The sequence below is a fragment of the Lepidochelys kempii genome, chromosome 11, assembly GCF_965140285.1.
Source record: "Lepidochelys kempii isolate rLepKem1 chromosome 11, rLepKem1.hap1, whole genome shotgun sequence".
NCBI classification, from domain to species: Eukaryota; Metazoa; Chordata; order Testudines; family Cheloniidae; genus Lepidochelys; species Lepidochelys kempii.
The window spans coordinates 59,722,331-59,742,430 of record NC_136390.1 but is presented as its reverse complement, the minus strand read 5'-3'; the positions used below and the strand labels follow the sequence as shown (position 1 = coordinate 59,742,430).

General features: G+C 40.5%; 1 protein-coding gene across 7 annotated transcripts in view; it reads left to right on the top strand.

The window, feature by feature from the left end:
• Positions 1-20,100, top strand: part of ALS2 (alsin Rho guanine nucleotide exchange factor ALS2) — a 65,038-nt gene that overhangs the window by 15,555 nt on the left and 29,383 nt on the right. For all 7 annotated transcript variants that reach the window (XM_073306426.2, XM_073306427.2, XM_073306428.2 and 4 more), the window contains 14 exons: positions 494-662; positions 1,123-1,219; positions 1,691-1,768; positions 3,364-3,543; positions 4,505-4,676; positions 4,924-5,104; positions 10,903-10,968; positions 13,721-13,883; positions 14,666-14,797; positions 15,054-15,182; positions 15,736-15,806; positions 16,312-16,378; positions 19,324-19,526; positions 19,669-19,734. In XM_073306426.2, the coding sequence (XP_073162527.1) occupies positions 494-662; positions 1,123-1,219; positions 1,691-1,768; positions 3,364-3,543; positions 4,505-4,676; positions 4,924-5,104; positions 10,903-10,968; positions 13,721-13,883; positions 14,666-14,797; positions 15,054-15,182; positions 15,736-15,806; positions 16,312-16,378; positions 19,324-19,526; positions 19,669-19,734 (1,774 nt within the window). The remainder of the gene's footprint in view (positions 1-493; positions 663-1,122; positions 1,220-1,690; positions 1,769-3,363; positions 3,544-4,504; positions 4,677-4,923; positions 5,105-10,902; positions 10,969-13,720; positions 13,884-14,665; positions 14,798-15,053; positions 15,183-15,735; positions 15,807-16,311; positions 16,379-19,323; positions 19,527-19,668; positions 19,735-20,100) is intronic.

Sequence of the window (20,100 nt, the reverse complement as noted above, 5' to 3'; positions counted from 1 at the left end):
GTAAGGTTGAGTTCAGTGACACTCTTTCCAAGCTGAGAGAAATTATCAGAAGGTGTATGATCCCTACAGGGTAGTTTTTTATTTCAGAAAGAAAAATCTTATTGGCAGTGAACATCACAGGTCATATTCACTTCAGTGTAATTACATACTTTGCGTTTACAGCTATTGAAAGGAAATAATGGGTAAGCTCTGTTTAAGACCTAGATCTGTATCAGCATATGTGCTGTTACAGCTGCCTTCAGCTATGTACCTTTTTTCTCTCCAGCATTACTAATTCTTAAGTAAAATACCTAAGAGGACACTTTTTTTTCAGTGAAGTCAAGTGACTTAGTATATGGTACCCATATCATATAAACATTAGCTCTGAGTAAATGCCGTGTTTAATTTAAAATAGGGATAAACTAATGTTGTCCATCTCAGTTTCTGTGTGGAGCTTTTTTAAAAAAATAAAATAAAATAAAATTGATTGTAGTTTCTCCTGATCTGCTTCTAGTTTCTCCAAGGCTCCTAAGAAAAGTAGGACGGGCAAAAATGAGGACCGTGGCTCTGACCCCAACCTATAGTGGAGAGGCTGATGCACTTCTCCCATCTTTAAGAACTGAGGTGTGGAGCTGGGGGAAAGGGAAGGAAGGACAGTTAGGACATGGTGATGTCCTGCCGAGGTAAGATTTCAGTGGCAGAAAGCTAATCTTACCTCATGGGACAATAGTTTTTGGGTGTTCAGAACTCTTGAAAGTCTGTCAACTGCCTGAATATAGTCTTAGGACCCCAAAGGTAGGCTCCTGTTTTTGAAAATCTTGGTTTTAACTATTACCGCTAATATGATTTATGCAGGCTAATTAGTGGACTTGAAGGGCAAAATCCTGGTTCAAGTGGCGAAGTCAATTGTGAAATTATACCTAGAGTGTCAGTGGAGTGGCTCAATACCCTTCTTCTGATGACTAAGCTGGTTTATCACCCTAGAGCTTTGTGATTTCTGGTGCTATGGTGCATGTTTGTTCTGTTTCAAAAATATACCAAATGTTTTATATTTGGTGTTCACTGCCTCTTGTGTTTCATGCTGAGAGTACCCCTGATTCTGGGTTGTTTTTTTTGTTTGTTTGTTCTGTGGGGTTGTTACAGGCTTCAACCATTATGTGTAAAAAGTCTGGACAGTAAAGAAGTGATACAGCTTTCGGCTGGTGGCCACCATTCCTTGGCCCTCACTGCCAAATCACAGGTATGAGGATAATGGTCACTTTTATCATGCATCCACAGCATAGATGACTTGTTCACTGTTTTCTGGATTGCTCTTTATTTTATGTGCTTCCAGGCTCTGTATTCGTATGTGGAATGAGAGTCTTGAGCAGTGTGCATGATGAATTTTTGTTTGATTTTTGCATTAACTTTGTGCATTTTGTATGAACATGTGTCCTTGCTGCTGTGCTTACAAGAATGTGATATTTTGCGTGTGGTTACCCCCCCCACACACGAGGAAATGTAAGAAGGAAGAGAGTGGAGGTAAGGAAGCACTTCCCAAAGTTCTCTTCAGCTGCCCCTTCAAATATAGATTTTTGTTTAAAATTTTTATCCATAGGGATATTATACATATGTGCATAAGTGTCTTGTTTATATATGCTGTCTGTCACTGTGGTTTTATTATTGTGTACTCTGTGCATGCAAACTATTTTTTCCCCATGTTTTTACACAGGTATATTCGTGGGGTAGTAATACCTTTGGCCAGCTTGGTCACTTAAATTCTCCAACTACTGTCCCTCGTCTTGCAAAGGTACTGTCTTCATATTTATGGATTCCATATCTATTTTATAATACAGACTCCTCCCAGAGCAGAGAGTTTTAAGGAATTTTGAAAAACTGTCTGACCTTCTCTTTTGTTAAAATACCCCATGAAAAGCTTTTGATAGTGCTCTAAAGTTGCAAAACCTTTTGGTTTCCATTGTTACCCTGATCCTCAGATGATCCCATGGTAACGGGTAGCAGCGTTATTTAAGGAGGCACTGTTAATGTAAAAAAAAATCACTTTTACACAAAGTTAAAGTCACAACTGAATTATTTATAAGAATTGTAACATGGGAGTTACAAACAGGGAAAGTTATCTTACATTTCTTTCAAATAAGTTTCCTTTCTGTTAGCAGTTTTCTTTTTCACATTCTTAATGCTCCAGTGTTCTGACTTTAAACTCTAATTTGTTTAGAAACAGAAATTTCCAGCATATTTAGTCTTAAATTTTAAGTTTCTTTTTAAAAGTATATCTACCTCTTTGCCCAAATCTAAAATACTATTCCTTGAAAGATAATTTTCAGATTTGATGTTGATAGCATAACTTGTCTCTCCCCAGTTATTCATCTTTTGCCTTCAAAGTTCCAGTAATCTTAGTTAAAGCTGTTCATTCATGTTATCCTAATCACTAATTTACCATTTTTGTCCTTTGTCTATATACTTCTGGACATGTTAGTTATGCCTTACGAAGAATCAGTTTGTCGTGATCGGCTTTAGAAGCAAATTCTTTGATCAGATATGTGTATCCAAATGATGAGTGTAGGTTCAACTAAACCAGTGGTTCTCAACCAGGGGTCTGGGGCCCCCTGGGAGGCCGTAAGAAGTTTCAGTGGGGCTGCCAAACAGGGCCAGCATTAGACTTGCTGGGGCCCATGGTAGAAAGCTGAAGCCCCACCGCAAACAGCGAAAGCCCACGGCCTGGAGCCCTGCCACCTGGGGCTGAAGCCGAAGCCTGATCAATGTAGCTTCGCGGGGGGGCCCTGTGACGTGGCCCCACACAGTTTCCCGGCTTGCTATCCCCTAACACCTTTGCTGACTTTTATATTCAGAAAATCAGTTATTGTGGCACAGGTGGGCTGTGGAGTTTTTATAGCATGTTGTCGAGGCCTCAGAAAGAAAAAGGTTGAGAACCCCTGAACTAAACCACTTGTCTGTGCCTTTTGATGTTTGCCTGGCTGAATGAAACACTGACACAAAGCTAGGAAAGTTCTGCAGCTCGCCTACAAACTAGTCAATAGGAACTTAAATGGCTGTCTCTTATGCTGTTGGAATGTGTATATAGACAGCAGCATCTGAACCATTTCCATATTTGTCTGTTTGCTTTTACATTACAAAGCAGATGAATCTTACAAAGCATCAGCCATGGGGTACAAGGATTGAGACATGCCAGATTTTCGACAAGACACAGGAATTTTACTTGTTACGGAGACTGATGTCTGTCTAAAGAATGTCAGTCCTTGTAGGATTCTTATTGATACTCAGATTTCTTTCTTTTGTGCAGAAACATCATGTGTGAGATTAAGGCTCCCTTCTCTGATAGGTGGTGGATACTATTTTTTTTTTTTTTTTCCTCCTAAACTACAGGTGTGTGATGATAGTGGAGTCTGGAGCACAGCAGCAGGACCAGATTATTCCCTCTTCTTAGTGGATGGAGAAGACTTCCAGCCTGGATTATATTACAGTGGTCGAGAGGAGACTAGGGAAAATAATTCACCTGGAAACAATTACACTAAGCTTCCAGCTCTTTTGCTAGCCTGTAGTAAGGTGAGTACTTCTTGTTCCTTCTGTTTGGTTTAGATAGTACTGGTGCTTTCTTGAGATGGCTCATTGTTTCTTCTAAAAAGCTCTTTGAGATTTAACTAAATGGGAATTAAAAGTAGAGATCTGAAACACTGTCACTATATATAGCTGAAACTGAGTTAGTATTGGTGGAGCTCCACAGTAAGTCTTAAGAGCTCACAGTGACCTTGTAGTGAGGCATCCTACAATCATTACCTAACTGATAGAATAGGAGTAGTAATGCAGCCTGGATGATACAATTTAGCGTAGACACCATAATCAGCACTGTAATACTACTCCTACTCAATCAGTTAACTGATGTTTTCCACATCAGAAAGGGAGCTGATTGATATAGCTCTGAAAAAATGAGAAAAATGGAGCAGCGTGACTCCCAAACATTGAAAAAAAGAAAATCTTCTTTCCTCCACTAAGGAGAAATAGCCTAATTAGTTGAGAGATTGTTTGGGGATGGAATGTGGTGTGTATGCATGAAGAAACTGAGGGAAAGCTAAATCAAAGAAACATTTTGCTGTTTTGAAAGTAGCTGAATTCATGGTCAGTATCTCATGCATGAGTGACAGCTGCATGAGGTAAGGGTCATCTCTTGTCTCCCAGGCCCTGTTGACACTTGCAAAATTACCAGTGGTTGACAGTGGATGTTAAATATGGGTTCCTGACTTCCTCCTTTCCATCATGCTCCAGTCAGACAGTTTTGAAAATGGGTTGGTTGCTAGCATAGATGGGTGGGGAAGAAGGGGAACAGATAGCTGACACCCAACTAATGAGTAACTTTCCTAGTATTGGATACGCTCTTGGACATCAAATTATTTAGTACCAGCAAAGATCCTGCCAGTCTAGGTTTTTATACTGTGCTCATCACCTTAGGTTACTTTTCATTTTGTATTAGGATACTGTGTTTAAAGCAGTTTCTATTTTTTTCTTTCAGTTAGGGTACATAAGCAGCGTGACAGCAGGTGGGGACAACTCCTTGGCCTTGGTGGACAGAAACATTATGGGATATATTGCAAGCTTGCACGAGTTGGCTACTACAGAGAGAAGGTTCTATTGCAAACTGAGTGAGATCAAATCTCAGGTCCTCAGACCCCTCCTAGGTTTAGGTAAGAGACAATAATTGATTCAAGGAATTATCTTCACTTCCCATGATGAAACTGTGTGTGTGTGTGTATGAAGGAATTGCATGGATTGTGGACCCCAATTGGTCTGAAGACATTCACTAGGTGATAGCATTCTTTGAAATCAAAAACTGTAATAGCAGATTAAGTGCCTGGATTAATTCCCATTATTAATATAACTGTTACTGTTCTTTTGGAAATGTACATTATATTGCTTTCTTGTTTTTTACAGATAACTTGGGCACTACAACTACAGTCCAGCAGTTGCAGGATATGGCAAGCAGGTTCAGCAAGCTGTGTTATCTGATTGGTCAACATGGAGCTTCTCTGAGTAGTTTTCTTCATGGGATAAAGGAGGCAAAGAGCTTGGCCATCCTGAAGCATTCTAGTCTCTTCTTGGACAGTTATACAGAGCAAGTATTAACATCTGTCTCATACTGAGTGTCTGCAGGTTTATTCTGTAGAGCAGAATATCTCTGTAACAGAGAAGAATAGATCATAGGGAGACTGGCATAAGGAAACCTCAGTTGCCAAGCAGAATCCTAATGTTCTGCAAATTTAATATCTTGCAATATAAGGGCTGGTCTACAGTGAAAACTTACATTGGCATAGCTACGTGACTCAAGAATGTGAAAAATCCACACCCTTCAGACATGTAGCTATGCCAACCTAAACCCTCATCTAGTCTGTGCTAGGTCAATGGAAGAATTCTGTTGACCTAGCTACCACCTCCTGGGGAGATAGATTGGCTACAGCGATGGGAGAACAGCTGTAGCGCTGCAGTTGTGCCACTGTAGCATTTTAAGCATAGATAAACCCTAACTCAAACAATTTGCAATAAGATTTAAAAAAAAAAAAAACGCTCTGTGTTAAACTACAGATTTCAAGTCCTTTGTCTATACAGTGGCCTAGACCGTTTTGATACTTAAAAAGAAAAATGTAGTGGTTCACTTATTCACATTTGATTGGCTGCTGCACATACATCTGTAGGAAGTAATATTGCAAAAAAGTTTATTACAGAACAATTTATCTCCACCGTCAATATAATACGTATACTTGTACTATAAAGGGTCTTACCAGATTAATCTGAATGCTCTTTTTTTGGAGATAATTCTATCTCAAAGAGGCTATTACACAAATATTTTTTTAAGTTGCCCGGCACAGGAGCAATATTTAACTAACTAGGTACATACATTTGATAACTGCCTCAAACTTATATCCAAAAGCTGGAGCCATTCTAGTTTATAGAATAATTATTTTTAAATATCCTAGCCCTTTTTTCCCAAAGCACTAGTCACCATGATGTCCACCATATAACAATTAAAGATAGCACTAAGTATGCAATCTTCTGTATTTTTATTGAATGTTCCATTAGTTGACCTCTTTAAATCAAGAAGTGTGAAATAGGAACTATATTTAATTATTAAAGGTCCCCATCTGGTAAGTGACTGTACAGAGATCTATCGTCAGAGCCCCATTTGAAGTCCATCAGTCTTTGCACTCGTGCAGATGGCTGCCCACGTAGAATTTCTGGGATTTTGTGGCACTGCAGTCTGCTATTGCACCTTAACTTGTGCATTTTAAAAGTGACGAAAAGTGAGGCAGCTTCAGCCTGAAGTTTTAACTGCCCAGTGATTGTAATATTTGTATAGGGGAATGTGAATCCAGATCAGAAATAGAAGATCATAGGCTTGCAACACCACATACAAGTTTAAAGAGAATGGTTCAGTTGAATTTAGTATTTAGTTCATTTCCAAGGGGATAGGTATTACAACCCACCACAGTTGACATCCTTTTTGGCCTCTCTGTCAAGATTACCAAAAATCTTGGACACAAAATGTGTCCTGTTTTCAACCAGAGAGGTTGCCTTGTTACAGGTGAGTATTGGAGTACACTGGAGAGACTCTAAGGGAACTCTGCATGACAGCTGCCTGTATTGTACCTGTTTTTGTGGCTGAACTTCAGTCACCAGGGCAGTCAGTACATCACCTTTCCTAAGTGTGAGTCACACAAATGTTTTTGTTTTTAAATATATTGATTAATTGGAATAACCAGTTTCTTTCCCTCTCTCTGATGTCCAAGATGACAATTTTCATGTTTCTGTCTGCAACAGTAAATGACACTTGGTTTCTCTTAATGAGCTGAACTGACAATACCAATGGATATTTTTTGCTCAGCAAAAAAACTATAACATATAAAAACCAAAACCTCATCATGCATTAAGTACATCCCATAAGTTATTCAGCGACAGACATCTCCCCACCGTCTCTATTCCTGTCTGTTCCAGGTACAGCTTTTCCTGTGACTTGGTTTCCAGAGCTGGTTCTTACTATTCGTTTGTTCTTATGTAGTTGGTGCTTTCCACATTATTGGTGACTGAAACAGAGTGCTGCTTCTGGCGGGGTGGTTTTCTTGGTTTCTCTCCCTGTTTTTCCTTCTCATCTGGGATCTCTGCATATTCTTTCTTAGTCTCCTCTTGTTTTTCACCTCCTGTCTGCTGCTGTTTTTCCTCACTGCTGTCTTTCTCTTCAGGTCCTTAATGCTTTTCTTCATCTCCTCTGCATATTTCTCCATCCATTCTATTCTCTGTAGGTTCTTATACTTCATTAGTCATGGTTGTAACTGAGTGCCTTCTAGAAGTGCATTAAGCTAGTATCTGTCATGTGTTCTGTCAACTTCTCTCCAGGTGGAGAAGTGCGCAGTGGAGTGTTTTTGTTTGGGATTTTATTTTTTAATTTATAAAAGTATGGTGTAAACACGTGTTGCTACATATTCATGTTGAAAAAAGCAAGGTCAAAGGCATGTGCCTTGCACTTAGAGCAGATGTGGTGAAGTTTATGATGGTCCTTTGTTCCAGTGGAAAAGCTCTCTCCTGTGGCCCCAGACACTGCTGAACTTGCTACTTCCCAGCCAGTCTTTCTATGCTGCTGCCTTAAAGCCGTTTTCTGTCTTTTCCTATAGTGAGTCTTTTTAATCTAGATATTCAAATGTAAAGTGCTGGTCTGTAGAGACTACTTTCTTCCTGTGCCTGCTGCAATGTTTATAAAGTTTGGTGTCACTGTTGTAGTGGAAACATTGAACCTGAACTGATGTTAACATCTCTGAAAGTGCATTGATTTGTGATCTTCTTTTTTTCCCCAAGTCTACAGATTCAGTTTCTGATCTGAGGTTTAAAAGAGACCTTAAACTCTTTTGAGTTATCCTTGATTGTTATACTACAGCATTTGCCACTATAAGAATGACAGACGTGGTAAAGAGGGGCTAGCCTGTTGTCAGCCAGATTGGGGGTTAAGGACCAGTTACTCTTTGGCTTCGGTTTAAATCCTATCATCTTGTTCCTTGCCATATTATTCTCTCTCTCTCAGCAGGACCTGGCTACCTTCAGGCCTTCCACTTTGCAGAGCATAAATAACAGCAATTTTACCCCCTAAAAGGGGCATATATGGCAACTTACTTAAATTGATAAATTAGCTTTTAGGAGTCTTCTGATAATTAGCACCTTCTTTTCTGAAGCACCTCACAGTGCTCCTTCAGTTCTAGGTAGAATCGCCAAATGACTGAGGGAACCAATTACAAAACTAAAAGGCCCTCACAGTACCTCAAAAAGTGCACACATTGAATACTCCAGTTATATATTGAGGGGGACTTGTGCCTTTTTTAAAAGTAGTGCAGTCAAAGCAGCAGAGCTAGAGGCAACCTCCCTCTCAGCCAGGCATCACCCAGGTTGGAGAACAACAGGAGAGGGAAGCTGAATTTTATACCTCACAAAACTGTTGATTATGGCAGACATCTCTGTGGCCTGCCCTGCATCTCTTGCAGTTGATGAGAAGAAAAAGATTGAGTATTCAGGAAGGTTACAGTTACTTCAGAGGCCTCAGGTATATTTGTCTTTGGGAAACAGGAAAGGTTTGTGTCAGTGGAGACCTCTTCTTACTGCCTCACCTCCTTTCTTAAGGGCTTTTCTAAACATAAAAGTTATTGGTATAGTTAAAGCTGTATAGCCCTCCTAGTGCAGGCAGAGTTATATCAGTATAAAGATACTTTATTCCTGTGTGGGGAAGGGGAATAGCTATACTATTATGTCACCTGTATACTGATATAAGTGTATCCACAGTAGGGCTATTACTGGTATAACCACCTTAGTAGTGTGATTTATTATTTTTTTAAACCAAAGAAATAGTGTTATACTTCTAAGTCTTAGTTGTAGACCAAGCCTAATTTTTTATGACCTGTAGAGCTTTTTAAAAATTTGCTTGATTTTTTTTTTTTTTTTTTTGGCCACAGAAATCTCAGGAATGTTGTCTTTAACGAAGATATTCTTTTGTTCCAAATGTTCATTGGGTACTGATGTTACACCCATTTTAAAAAAACAGTTCAAAATAGTAAGATTAAAATTGCCTTTCCTCTCAATTCCTATGATATCATAATTTGATTAGTTCTTCAGTCACCATAGAATCATCTTCTACGGTAGATACAACCTGATTCTCATTTGTGCCTGGGAGTGAGAGTCCTTTCCAGTTTTCTTTATAAAGCCTAAAAAAGGGTACATGCTTGGGTTATTTTTCTTTCCAGGTGACTTTTTTTTAAGCTTTACTTAATGCTTCAAAGGTAGGGCCTGTCATTCTGTGTTAAGATATAAATCCCCAGGCTCCTATCTCTGATCTGCAGGAAAACCAAAACTGTCCTCCCTGATCTGGAGGAATATTTTTGTCTAGCTGTACAGAAATGGAATTTCTCCTTGGCTTTAGAACTGTATGTCTCTAAACATAAACAAAGGAAGAAGTTCAAGAAATTTTTTTTTAAAGCAGTCTCTCGTTTTTTAGTTTATCTTTTTTCCTCTCCGGAAGAGAGTCTAGCAAGGCACTAGTCTGAGAGTATAAGAAGGCTCATAGTTCAAGATCTTCATCCAGCAGTCATGAAGATTCAGACTAAATGTTTTCTTCCTACAGCAGCTCCCCTGTTGCCTTTTTGAAGAAAGAGCAAGTTCTGAATCTGACCCTGAAGGTTTGGAGGACAAGGTTTTATGACAGGTGGTTGTTCCTGAATATTTCAAGGTCATATGAATAATAAAATAGTAATCAATAGAACCCTGCACGGATACAAAATTTGTATCCACATCCAATCTGCAAAAATGGTCTGTGGAAATCAGCATCTACGGATATAAAATATCCACAGATTTACAGGGCTCTACTCATCAATATACTTAACATCCAGCCTGAGAGACAGTAAGAGAGAGGAGAAGAGGATTAAAGAAGGAGGGGGAGGAAACCAGCAGAAAACTAAAATCCCTTCAGGTCAAAAATGTGAACTTTTGTATTCCTTTACATTCACCACTTCATGGTATCACTGAGGCTAAGCAGGCATGCTCAAGAAATGCCAAAAGATTCATTGAACAAACAAACAAAAGTTCTTGTCAGGGCAAAAATGGAAATCCTACCTTATCTCTCTCTTCTGAAGATCAGTACTGCTCAACAAAAGCCCTTTGTGGCATGGACAAAAGATGAAGTGCAAAATCAGTTTTCCAATAAAGAAAAGCTCAAACCGACACTGCAGAAAATATCCCATATGCATGCTGTTTTTGATTTGGTTTGGTTTGCTGACAATTTGTCGTATTAAATACTATGGCCAAGAGAATCCTTTTGGTCAGATTGTAGAAGGCCTGTCCCTAACCACTCCAGAGGAATGTTTGTTCAAATTTCCGGTTAAGGGAGTGGTTGAAATGGCAAGAAAGAGATCCTATTGTTTTTAATATAATAAGAAATTAAACTAGCCCATTGTGTAGGACCAGATAGCCAATTCATGGATACACAGACGTCGGGAAATCCAAATGCTAAGGTTTCTATAGCAAAGTAACAGAGCTACATGGCACTAATGGCCAAATCGGTACTTTGGGATGCAATGTACACGGTGTTGAATGTGGCTGAGTTAATAGTTTGTTATGGAAACCTTGACTTCGGAGCTGCATTATTGTTGAGAATGTAAATGTGCAAGTGTAGCGTGCGTGCATGCGCTCGCTCGCGCTGTCTCTCTCTCTCTCTCCTGACCTAAAAGCATCTTTCGAGCACTCTTGTAATAAAGTGGGTACTGAAAATCTATTATTATTTGGTAAAAATGCTGAGAGATAAAGGAATTCACTGCCCTTCTCCCCAGAGATTTCAGAAGGTGGCTTTTTAATTTGAAAATGAGGTTTGTTTTTTCTTATCTGTTCTAGGTATTGCACAGCTGTAACAAACTTTCTGGTGATGGGAGGATTCATGCTTCTTGCAAAGCCAGCAATGTAAGTAAATCTTTTCTAGTGTTTGTTTCCTTAATCAGAAGGACTTACTTTGTTGTGTTAACATATATGCATGATAATGGACACGCAGATATATGTATTTATTTATTTTATTTTCCTGGCTTCCCTCACATAATCTTTCAGGACTTTTGGGTACCGTAATTTCTTTCCCATCAGGTGAAGAGAAATTTCAGTATACCTGTCCTCATCTGTGATATATTATCCCTTTTTATAAATAGTAGTGAAGGTATTTAGTTAGGTCTGCTTTCTTGAAGGTGGAGAAAGAGAGTAAACAAAAATTGACTGACATTATTTGAAATAGACTTGTCAGATCATGGTTCATGAGAGCTTAGCTGAAGGCTAAACCTTCTATCACCCATTCACAATGCCTATAAATATGATCCTTATATAGATTACTCCCAAGTAAATCCATGGCAGCTAACTTTCTTCAAGAGCTAATAAGCTTAGATAATACTGCTCCTAATTTATCTTTGTTAATTTTGCAGTATTTAATAGTACAGCATTTTGAGGCACCTCTTTTTTTAAGAATATTATTCTTTTCTTATTCTTGTCAAGGAGAACACTGTCCCTTATTAGGTGAGTGGAACTCTTGTTTGACTGGAAGGAAGAGTAATTGTACTTTACTCTCCATAGTGTTGATCCTCTCAAGCTGCTCTGAATGATGTCACTGACGTTTAGTGTTTATTCTTTAAAATGATGGTTTATCAGTTGTATGATAACAATTGAAAATAACAGTTCATCTCTGTCAATGCAGAATTAACAACCTAATACATCTTTTGGCTCTCTTCATTCTTTGGAAAAGTGATTGCAATTTGGGGGTTATAAGTTGGTGTCTTAGGAGTTGCAGTCTTGCAAAAGTTTCTTGTTTCAATTCTTCCAGTGATATGGGAGTGACTCAGTTAGTTGTCCATCCTCTGGTGTACAAAGCACTCCATAAACCATGTCTGTGTTACCTCCTTTCAAAGTGTCCTAGGAGCCAATGCAAAGAATTCTAGAGTGCATCTGAGGACCATCTGTGCCTTGCTAAATATGAAATCTTTCAATGGAAAAAGGTTCAGACCCATCTACCTATAAATAGATCAATTTTTTTAATAGTGCAGTGTTGCAAGCTCTAAATACAAACTCCCAGTACAGGCAAAATTTCTGGGACAAACTGTAGATCCACTGACAATTTCAGATACTGGAGCTACTCAGCATACTGAAATCTTTATCTAGTGTCACTGTCAGTAGTGACAGCTTCTAATACTGACACCTAAGTCGCATTAGATAGCTAACACTTTTTCAGGTTCTGAAACTTCAGGGAGGAAATGAGTTTTAGAAATTTGTTCTGTTCCTTGTAACAAAAAACAAGAAGGTTTCTTTGCAGATAATTGTCGTTAGAATGAATCATTCATTCTGTGAGCACTTTTCAGCAGGATAGTCTCTGTCAATGGTTAATGTAAGCTGATCTCCTATAGATATTTCCCAATATGGACATTTTAGTAGTCAAACCTTATATATGTAAACAACAAAAAAACTCAAAGTATGAGTTTCACCAGGAGTCCTAATTTGTTGGCAGACTCTTGGGTATTTCTTCTGAGACAGTGGGCAAGACCTGTGAGCATGAGGACTCTATTACTTGATACTGCTACAGAGACTTCCATGTGAGGATCTCAAAGCACTTTAAAAATGCAATCTATCCAGATGGTTAGTCTTGTGTCCTAAGAAAAGCAGTCTTATCTCCAAAGAAGGCTTGTTTTCCCCTTATGCTTATTGAACAAGAAGACTCCTAAATCTCATGGGCAGAACGAGGCAAGGTATATTCATTTGATATTTGTGCGACAGCATCTTGCTGATCGTGTAGAACTCTTAGATGTCCTGCTGTGCAAGTCTCCAAGCTGGTTCTTTGTTCTCTGTTGCTTGCTTTTCAGATTGCTTGAGCCTCACAGAATTCCCTGTTCAAATAGCTTCTGTGAATAATTGCCTGTGTATGCGTGTGTGTGCACACGCATCACACACCTACCCCTTTGTTGAAGGAAAGGAGAAGTGGAGTTGATTTTTGTGTGTGTGTGTGAAGAAATCTTGTTCTTGCTCCCAAATGTAGTATTCTCATAACTATTTCCATCCTCTTACATGAACTAAATTAATCCTCCATTTAGGAAATCAGACTGAGGATTGACTTAAATTCCCTGTGTATCTTTGAAGTAGGATATGATTTTTTCTAGCTGGGGGAAAAGGCTGTTCAACTTCATTGAACAACAGTGGCGGGGAATAGAATACACAAAGGTGTTCAGGGAGTTACATTGGAGCAAAGATAGGGACTTTTTATTGCACTTTGTTATGCAAATCACTTTTCTCAGTATTGGAGACACATTAGTTTAACAGGTGGCATGGAAACCCATTCTCTTTATATATTTTCACCTGGCTACTTAGAGATCTAATGGGAAAAAGGCAAGTAGCTGTCTAGTTTCCTCCTTGGAGAGTAACTGTTCCTTCAGCAAATCTGTGGATACATGCACAGTCACTAAATTAACTGATGTCAGCAAACAAGTCCAATACTGAAGTTAGCATAGAGCTATGTTGCTGTGTTATAACTAAATCTACTCAAACCATAATGGGAATGGATCCTTTGTGCTGTTCATCTTGCTCTTTTTAATCTCTGCTGGTTTGATATAACCCCATAAGGGGAGCTCTGTAATAGTACTTCAAAGCATTACTAATGTTTTGTTTTGTTATGTCATTCTTTCACCTTCAGTGACTTTTTAGGTAAAAACCAGGAGTTGTTACAAGATCTAGCTGAAATGAAGGAGGAAAACATACAGTTGGTCGAAGTGCTAAATACCCTATTTTTCTTGCCAGTCAGACGACTTCATAACTATGCTAGAGTTTTGCTAAAGCTTGCTACATGCTTTGAAGTGGTAAGCGATCTTGTCATGTATGAACCTTAATTGGTAGGAGATTTTGGGGGTGGGATTGCTTGTTTTTTGATTACACATTGGTATCACCAAACCATGAAATCACTAAACTAATATTTGTTATAAGGCTATACTACAACAATTTGATTAAAACCCTTATCTCTTTAGGTTTATAAGTAGGCTTGGCAGAATTCTATTTTAATCACTGTCAGTACACATTGATTTCAGCTGACATGCTGAAATTGATGAAAAAAAATTGATTGGTAACAGTTGGTAGGTGTACAGCCCCCCTCCCCCCCCCACTTGTGCCTGCAGAGATTCAGTGTCACTGGCCTTGCCACCATGCAGGGAGCCTTCTGTGGCCCTGCTGTCATGGCCCTGCTCCCTCATGCCTGTGACAGCAGGGAGGAGGATGAGCCCCGGGACATGGGGGAGGCCATCCTATTTCTAAAGGGCTGTGCCCCTGGGCAGGAGCAGTTTAGTAGTGGGGTAGCCTCCCTCATTGTCAGGGGCTAGTCGTCATCCTTGCGGCCTTGGCTGAGGGTCTCTGCTCTGCCAGGCCAGGACTGCAGCCTTCTCCACACCTGCAGGGATCATCTGTCACTGGCAGCACAGGGAGCCCTCTGCACTTCTGCTGTCACAGAGGGCCTGAGGACAGAGCCACTCAGCAGCAGGGTGGCCTCTCCTGCAGTCAGGGGCTCATAACTACTAACCCATTGTGGTTGGTACAAATCCTTTGAAACGTTGTCTCCCAGAACCATTTATTTTTGTTTGTTACCCTTTAGACATCTCCAGAATACCAAAAACTACAAGATTCCAGTTCTTGCTATGAGACTCTTGCTGTCCATCTCAATAGGAAAAGGAAGGAAGCAGAATACACACTAAGCTTCTGGAAGACCTTTCCTGGGAAAATGACAGTATGATGACAGCTAAGTTGCTATTACCACTAGCATCCCACTGCATGTTTGTATAGGCCTGGCTCTGAAGTCACTACTTTTCTCTCCCTACATTTCCCTGCTTTATGATGATGATCTACTTGAGCCTCTCTAATTTTTGGAAGTTTTAACCCAATATCTCAATTTGGCCCTTTTGTAAACAATAATCATAACACAGACTGCACTGAAATTCAGACACTCAAGCACATTTAATTTTTTTTTTAAATCTTAATGGTAGGATTCCTTGAGGAGACCAGAACGTCGGTTAATCTGTGAAAGCAGTAATCGGGGGTTGTCCCTACAGCATGCTGGGAGATTCTCGGTGAACTGGTTCATCCTCTTTAATGATGCTCTTGTCCATGCTCAGGTGAGCCAGCTCCCATAGCTCTCAGAACTGAACTATTTTTACCCCAGCTGGTTGAAAGCATGTGACAATATTTCCATATGGTGAGTCTAAAGAAAAGGAGTACTTGTGGCACCTTAGAGACTAACCAATTTATTTGAGCATAAGGTTTTGTGAGCTACAGCTCACTTCATCGGATGCACGGCTGTTACTCTGAAACCTGTCATATGGTGAGTCTGTCATTCTTAATCTAGGTTTTTATATTGTGTCTCACGATGGTGCTGGGATACCTAAAAGTGAGAAGTGTTGCCTGTTTCCAAAGAGTTGAAATAACCCTGTGTGTCCAACATAAAAAATATTCATATGTCAGAGTCTTCATTATGGCTTCACAGGGGTCATGGTTTGCAGCTGGCACTTGTAGGAACAACTAGCTTTCAGGGCACAAGTCTCAAGCGCATTCTCAGCTGCGGGGAGACAAAACTGCAGGGGAAGATGCATCATAAGGAATTTGGGCTGGGGCAAATGGGGGTATGAGCAATTTATTTTTTGTTTTCCCCCTTCCTTCCCCTTGCTACAGTTTTCAACACATCATATTTTCCCCCTTTCCACGCTGTGGGTGGAGGCTCTTTCAGAAGAAGCTGGTAATGTGTGAGTATTCCTCTGTAACTAGGGTTCATTCTTTTTTTATTGCTGAAATAGTCAGATGCTCCTAAATAATTAATAATAAGAAATAAAATTTGCAACCATTTGGACTAAGTCTTGTAAGCCAGGCATGGTACGGGATGTGTCCTTGGTCCATATATTCTTCTAATGTAGTTCTAGTTATTTATTTATTTTCGTATTTCACTGTGCTTGGTTAAAATAGCAGAATCCTATATTCTTGTTTTGTACTTGTTCATGCACTCATGTGATTTACAGTTGAGGAGATGAGGAAAAGTGCAAAAATGAGCAATTTCTGAGACTCCTTGTTACTGTTCTTTTAAACCGGCAGTTAAAGCTAAGTGATGTTCACTGTAACAGTCATTTTAAAAAAAAAAAAAAAGCTAACCTATCCCTCCTTTGGTAAGAAATCTAGGTTATTTTTCCAGGCTGAAAATTTCACCAGCTAGTGAAAGGTCTTTTCTTGAATGGTTTTATCCTTCTTTGCACTTAGGAATGGTTTGAAGGTTACTACACCAGAGGAACACTTCATTCTTCTTTCATCAACACCACAGGAAAAGGTAGGCAGATGCAGAACTTCTTAATTACCTCTGGTGACGCTAGAGAGACACGGTGGTTAAGCTAATATCTTTTATTGGAGCAACTTCTGTTGGTGAGCGAGACAAGCTTTCAAGCTATACAGAGTTCTTCAGATCTGGGAAACATAGTCAGAGTGTCACCGCTAAATACAAGATTGAACAGATAGTTTAGAATAAGTAAGTAGTTATTGCATATTCTATGGGACCAATCAAGGTAGAGTGGACTGTTAACATCTCTGTAGTAATAGGACAAAAACAGAGGGGTGGGGGCGTAATGGCTTATAGATTAGTGTAGTAAGACATAAATCCAGTGACTTTATTAAGACCATGAATTTTAGTGTCTGACAAAGTTATGAATTTAAACTCCCAGTCTTGTTTTTTGAAAGTGTTGTGCATGTTTCCTTTAAGGATGAGGACTGAGAGGTCAGGTATAGAGTGAAGGTTTTGTGAAAAGTGTTCATCAACAGGTGATACAATGTTTTTGTCTTGTATCATTTTCCTCTGAGTTCATTCAAGATTGTAATGATTGTCTGGTTTCACACACATAAGCATTTAGTGCACTGGGTGAGGACCACGTGTAGTGATAGAAATGTGTAGGACCCTAGATCTTGAAAGGTGTGTTATGGGAGGAGTTGATCATTGTAGCAGTGGAGATATGTCTGCAGGTTTTGCATCTGTTGTTCTGGCAGGGTCTGGTACAGTTTTGAGTAGGTGTATCCCGCTCTGTGGGTAGCTTGCTTTTGATGAGCTTGGAGAGGTTGGGGGGATGTATGAAGGCCAGAAGTGGGGGGTTCAGGAAAGATTTCTTTCAGGATGGGGTCCCCATTGAGTATGGGTTGTAGTTTGATACCCCATATGGGTTTCATTGTAGGGTGGTAGGTATTGAAGCAGGTTCTGTCAGAGTACTTGGGTGGCCTGTTCCATGATGTGATCTACTTCTCTGGTGAAGCGTGGGGGTTTTTTTTTTGTATTGTTTTTTGTTATGAAGGTGGTCTTGTGTATTTTAAGGTGTGTATCCCGGACTTCCTTCTCAGAGCATCTTCTGTGGTGTCTAAGTGCCTGGCTGTAGCAATTTCTTGGGATGGTTGGTTGAGAGGTTACTGGATCTAGGAAGATAGGTGTGGTGATCTGGGAGGTCCTTGTATATAGTTGTCCGTACGGTTCCATTGTTTGAAGCTGATTGTGGTGTCCAGGAAGTTGATGCATGTGTCCCACAGAGAGTTTAATGAAGAAGTGGTGGTTGCTGAAATCTGAGGGAATGTAAGTCGTCTGTCCAGATGATAAAAATAGCATCAATATATCTAAGGTATTTCATTGGTTTTGGGTGCATTTGTCCACAAATTCTCTTCAAGGGGGCCCATGAAGAGGTTGGCATATTGGGAAGCAGTCCTAGGACCTATGGCTGTTCCCATGGTTTGGACAAAATGTTTGTTGAATGTAAAATTGTTCTGGGCAAGAATGAAATTGGCTGAGTTTGATGTGTTTGGGTGGCTATCTGAGGGTTGTCCATGGTCTTGTAAATATTTTGAGGCAGGCAGCTATGCTGTCACTGTGAAGGATGTTGGTGTATGTTAAGGATTTCTCATCCTTCGGAAGCCCCCCCCGCCCCTCCCCCCCCCCCCCCCCCGGAGCAATCCATGTAATGATCAAGAGCGTTGTTTTGTCCACCCTGGTATCCAGTCAGATGATTCTTTTTTCTTATGATTGTCAGTGAGGACATAGTAATTGTGAGTGGTGTCATCATAGTTGTGAAAGAATTCTTCAAGGCAGAATCGCTGGAATAATTCTTCAGGTTCTCCACATGTTAGTATGGTACCAGGTTCTGTGGAGGGGTAGAAATTCAGTCCCTTAGACAGGAGTGAAAGTAACTTAAAGGACTTACCGGTATGCCGGAGTCCTGAGCAAGGGGCGTGGCCTCAACCGGAAGAGGCAGGGCCTTTAAATACCTGGGCCCTTTAAATCAAGCTTTAAAGGCCCCGGGACTCCAGCTGTGGTAGAGGCGGCTGGGAGCCCTGGGCCCTTTAAATCACCCCCAGAGCTACCAGCTGCAGAGGCAGCTGGGAGCCCTGGGGCTCAGGGGCAATTTAAAGGGCCCAGGGCTTTAGGCCTTTTAAATCGCCGACGGAGCCCTGCCGCCACTACCCTGGGGCTCCGGCAGCGGGGGTTGGGCGATGATTTAAAGGGTCTGGGGCTCCCCGCAGCATCCGGAGCCCCTGGCCGTTTAAATCGCCTACCGAGCCCCGGGGTAGTGGTGGCAGGGCTCTGGCAGTGATTTAAAGGGCCTGGGGCTCTGGCTGCTGCAGGGAGCCCCGGCCCCTTTAAATCACCAGCATGGGAAAGCCGGTCCAGTCTGGCACAGGGTACCAGCTCTTTCCGGTACGCCGAACCGAACCGGAACGGCTTACTTTCACCTGTGCCCTTAGAGTAAAGATAATTCAGCTCCAGTTAGGGGTAGTCATCAAACTTAATCAAGATCAGGTGTCATGTAGCGTCCAAGTGGTAAGTACTGGTGCCATGTTTTTTTCCTGGAGGTGGCAGTCTGTTGTTGCAGTTTCACTTTTTGGTTTTTTTTCTGTTGGATGACTGTCATGAGATACAGATATTTATAGTTGCTTTGGATTTCTTGTGTGATTTGCAGGTAACTTTCCTTATATATTTTTCTTCTGTTTCTTCCTCCTCCTCCATGGTGTGGGAGTGTGTGGTGATACTAAGCATCCTTCTATACAGGGGATATGGGGAAAATACCTGTGAGACAAGATACACCTCTGTTATGTGAATAGGTATCACATGTTAGCAGTATTCATCCAAGGAACTAAAAAGTCTTATATTTTTATCTACATATGTCCTGCAGTAATACCTATGTAAAGAGAGATGGATTACTAAAGACTATGGATTACTAATAAACTCTTCTATAAACTGTATTTCAGACAAAGTGGCTGAGGGCTATAAGCCAAGCTGTGGATCAGGCCCTAAGGGGGACATCTGACTTACCACCTTATGGAAGTGGTGGGAATATTCAGAGGCAGGAGCCCCCTATTTCACGTAGTGCAAAATACACCTTTTACAAGGACCCACGGCTTAAAGATGCCACCTATGATGGGCGATGGCTTTCTGGGAAACCCCATGGCAGGTAAAAGCATTCAAACTCAACATTTGAATGGGATAGGAAGAGGTAGTTCGGGTGCTGTGAAAAATAATCATTATTTTCCTTGCATAAAACATGAAATACTAGTGAAACTGGCTTAACTGTAGTGGGTGTACGTGTGTTCCAGAGGGATCCTAAGATGGGCTGATGGAAGGAGGTATTCCGGGATGTTCCGAAATGGCCTGGAAGATGGGTAAGAGCAGAGTTCACTACCCTCTGAGCTAGAGCACAGAGAAAGTGTTTGTTTATGGTAGATAGTGTTATCTCTCTTTTTAGATCAAGGTTGTGTGTATGTAAAAAGCTTGCTGTCTGTAAGTAAACAATACAAAAACAAATGAAGTTTGGAAGTGGAGGAGGGGATGGTGAGAGATGGGCAAGCGAGTCTGTGTCATCTTCCCTTAAGAAGGATCAGTCAACTGCAAAAATCGGTCAACTTTCTTATCTTTTAAGGCAAACAGCTTTATTTGGAAATAAGATTCCATGGGTAAAAACCCACTTCTTCAGATGCATCTGAAGAAGTGGGTTTTTACCCACGAAATCTTATGCCCAAATAAATCTG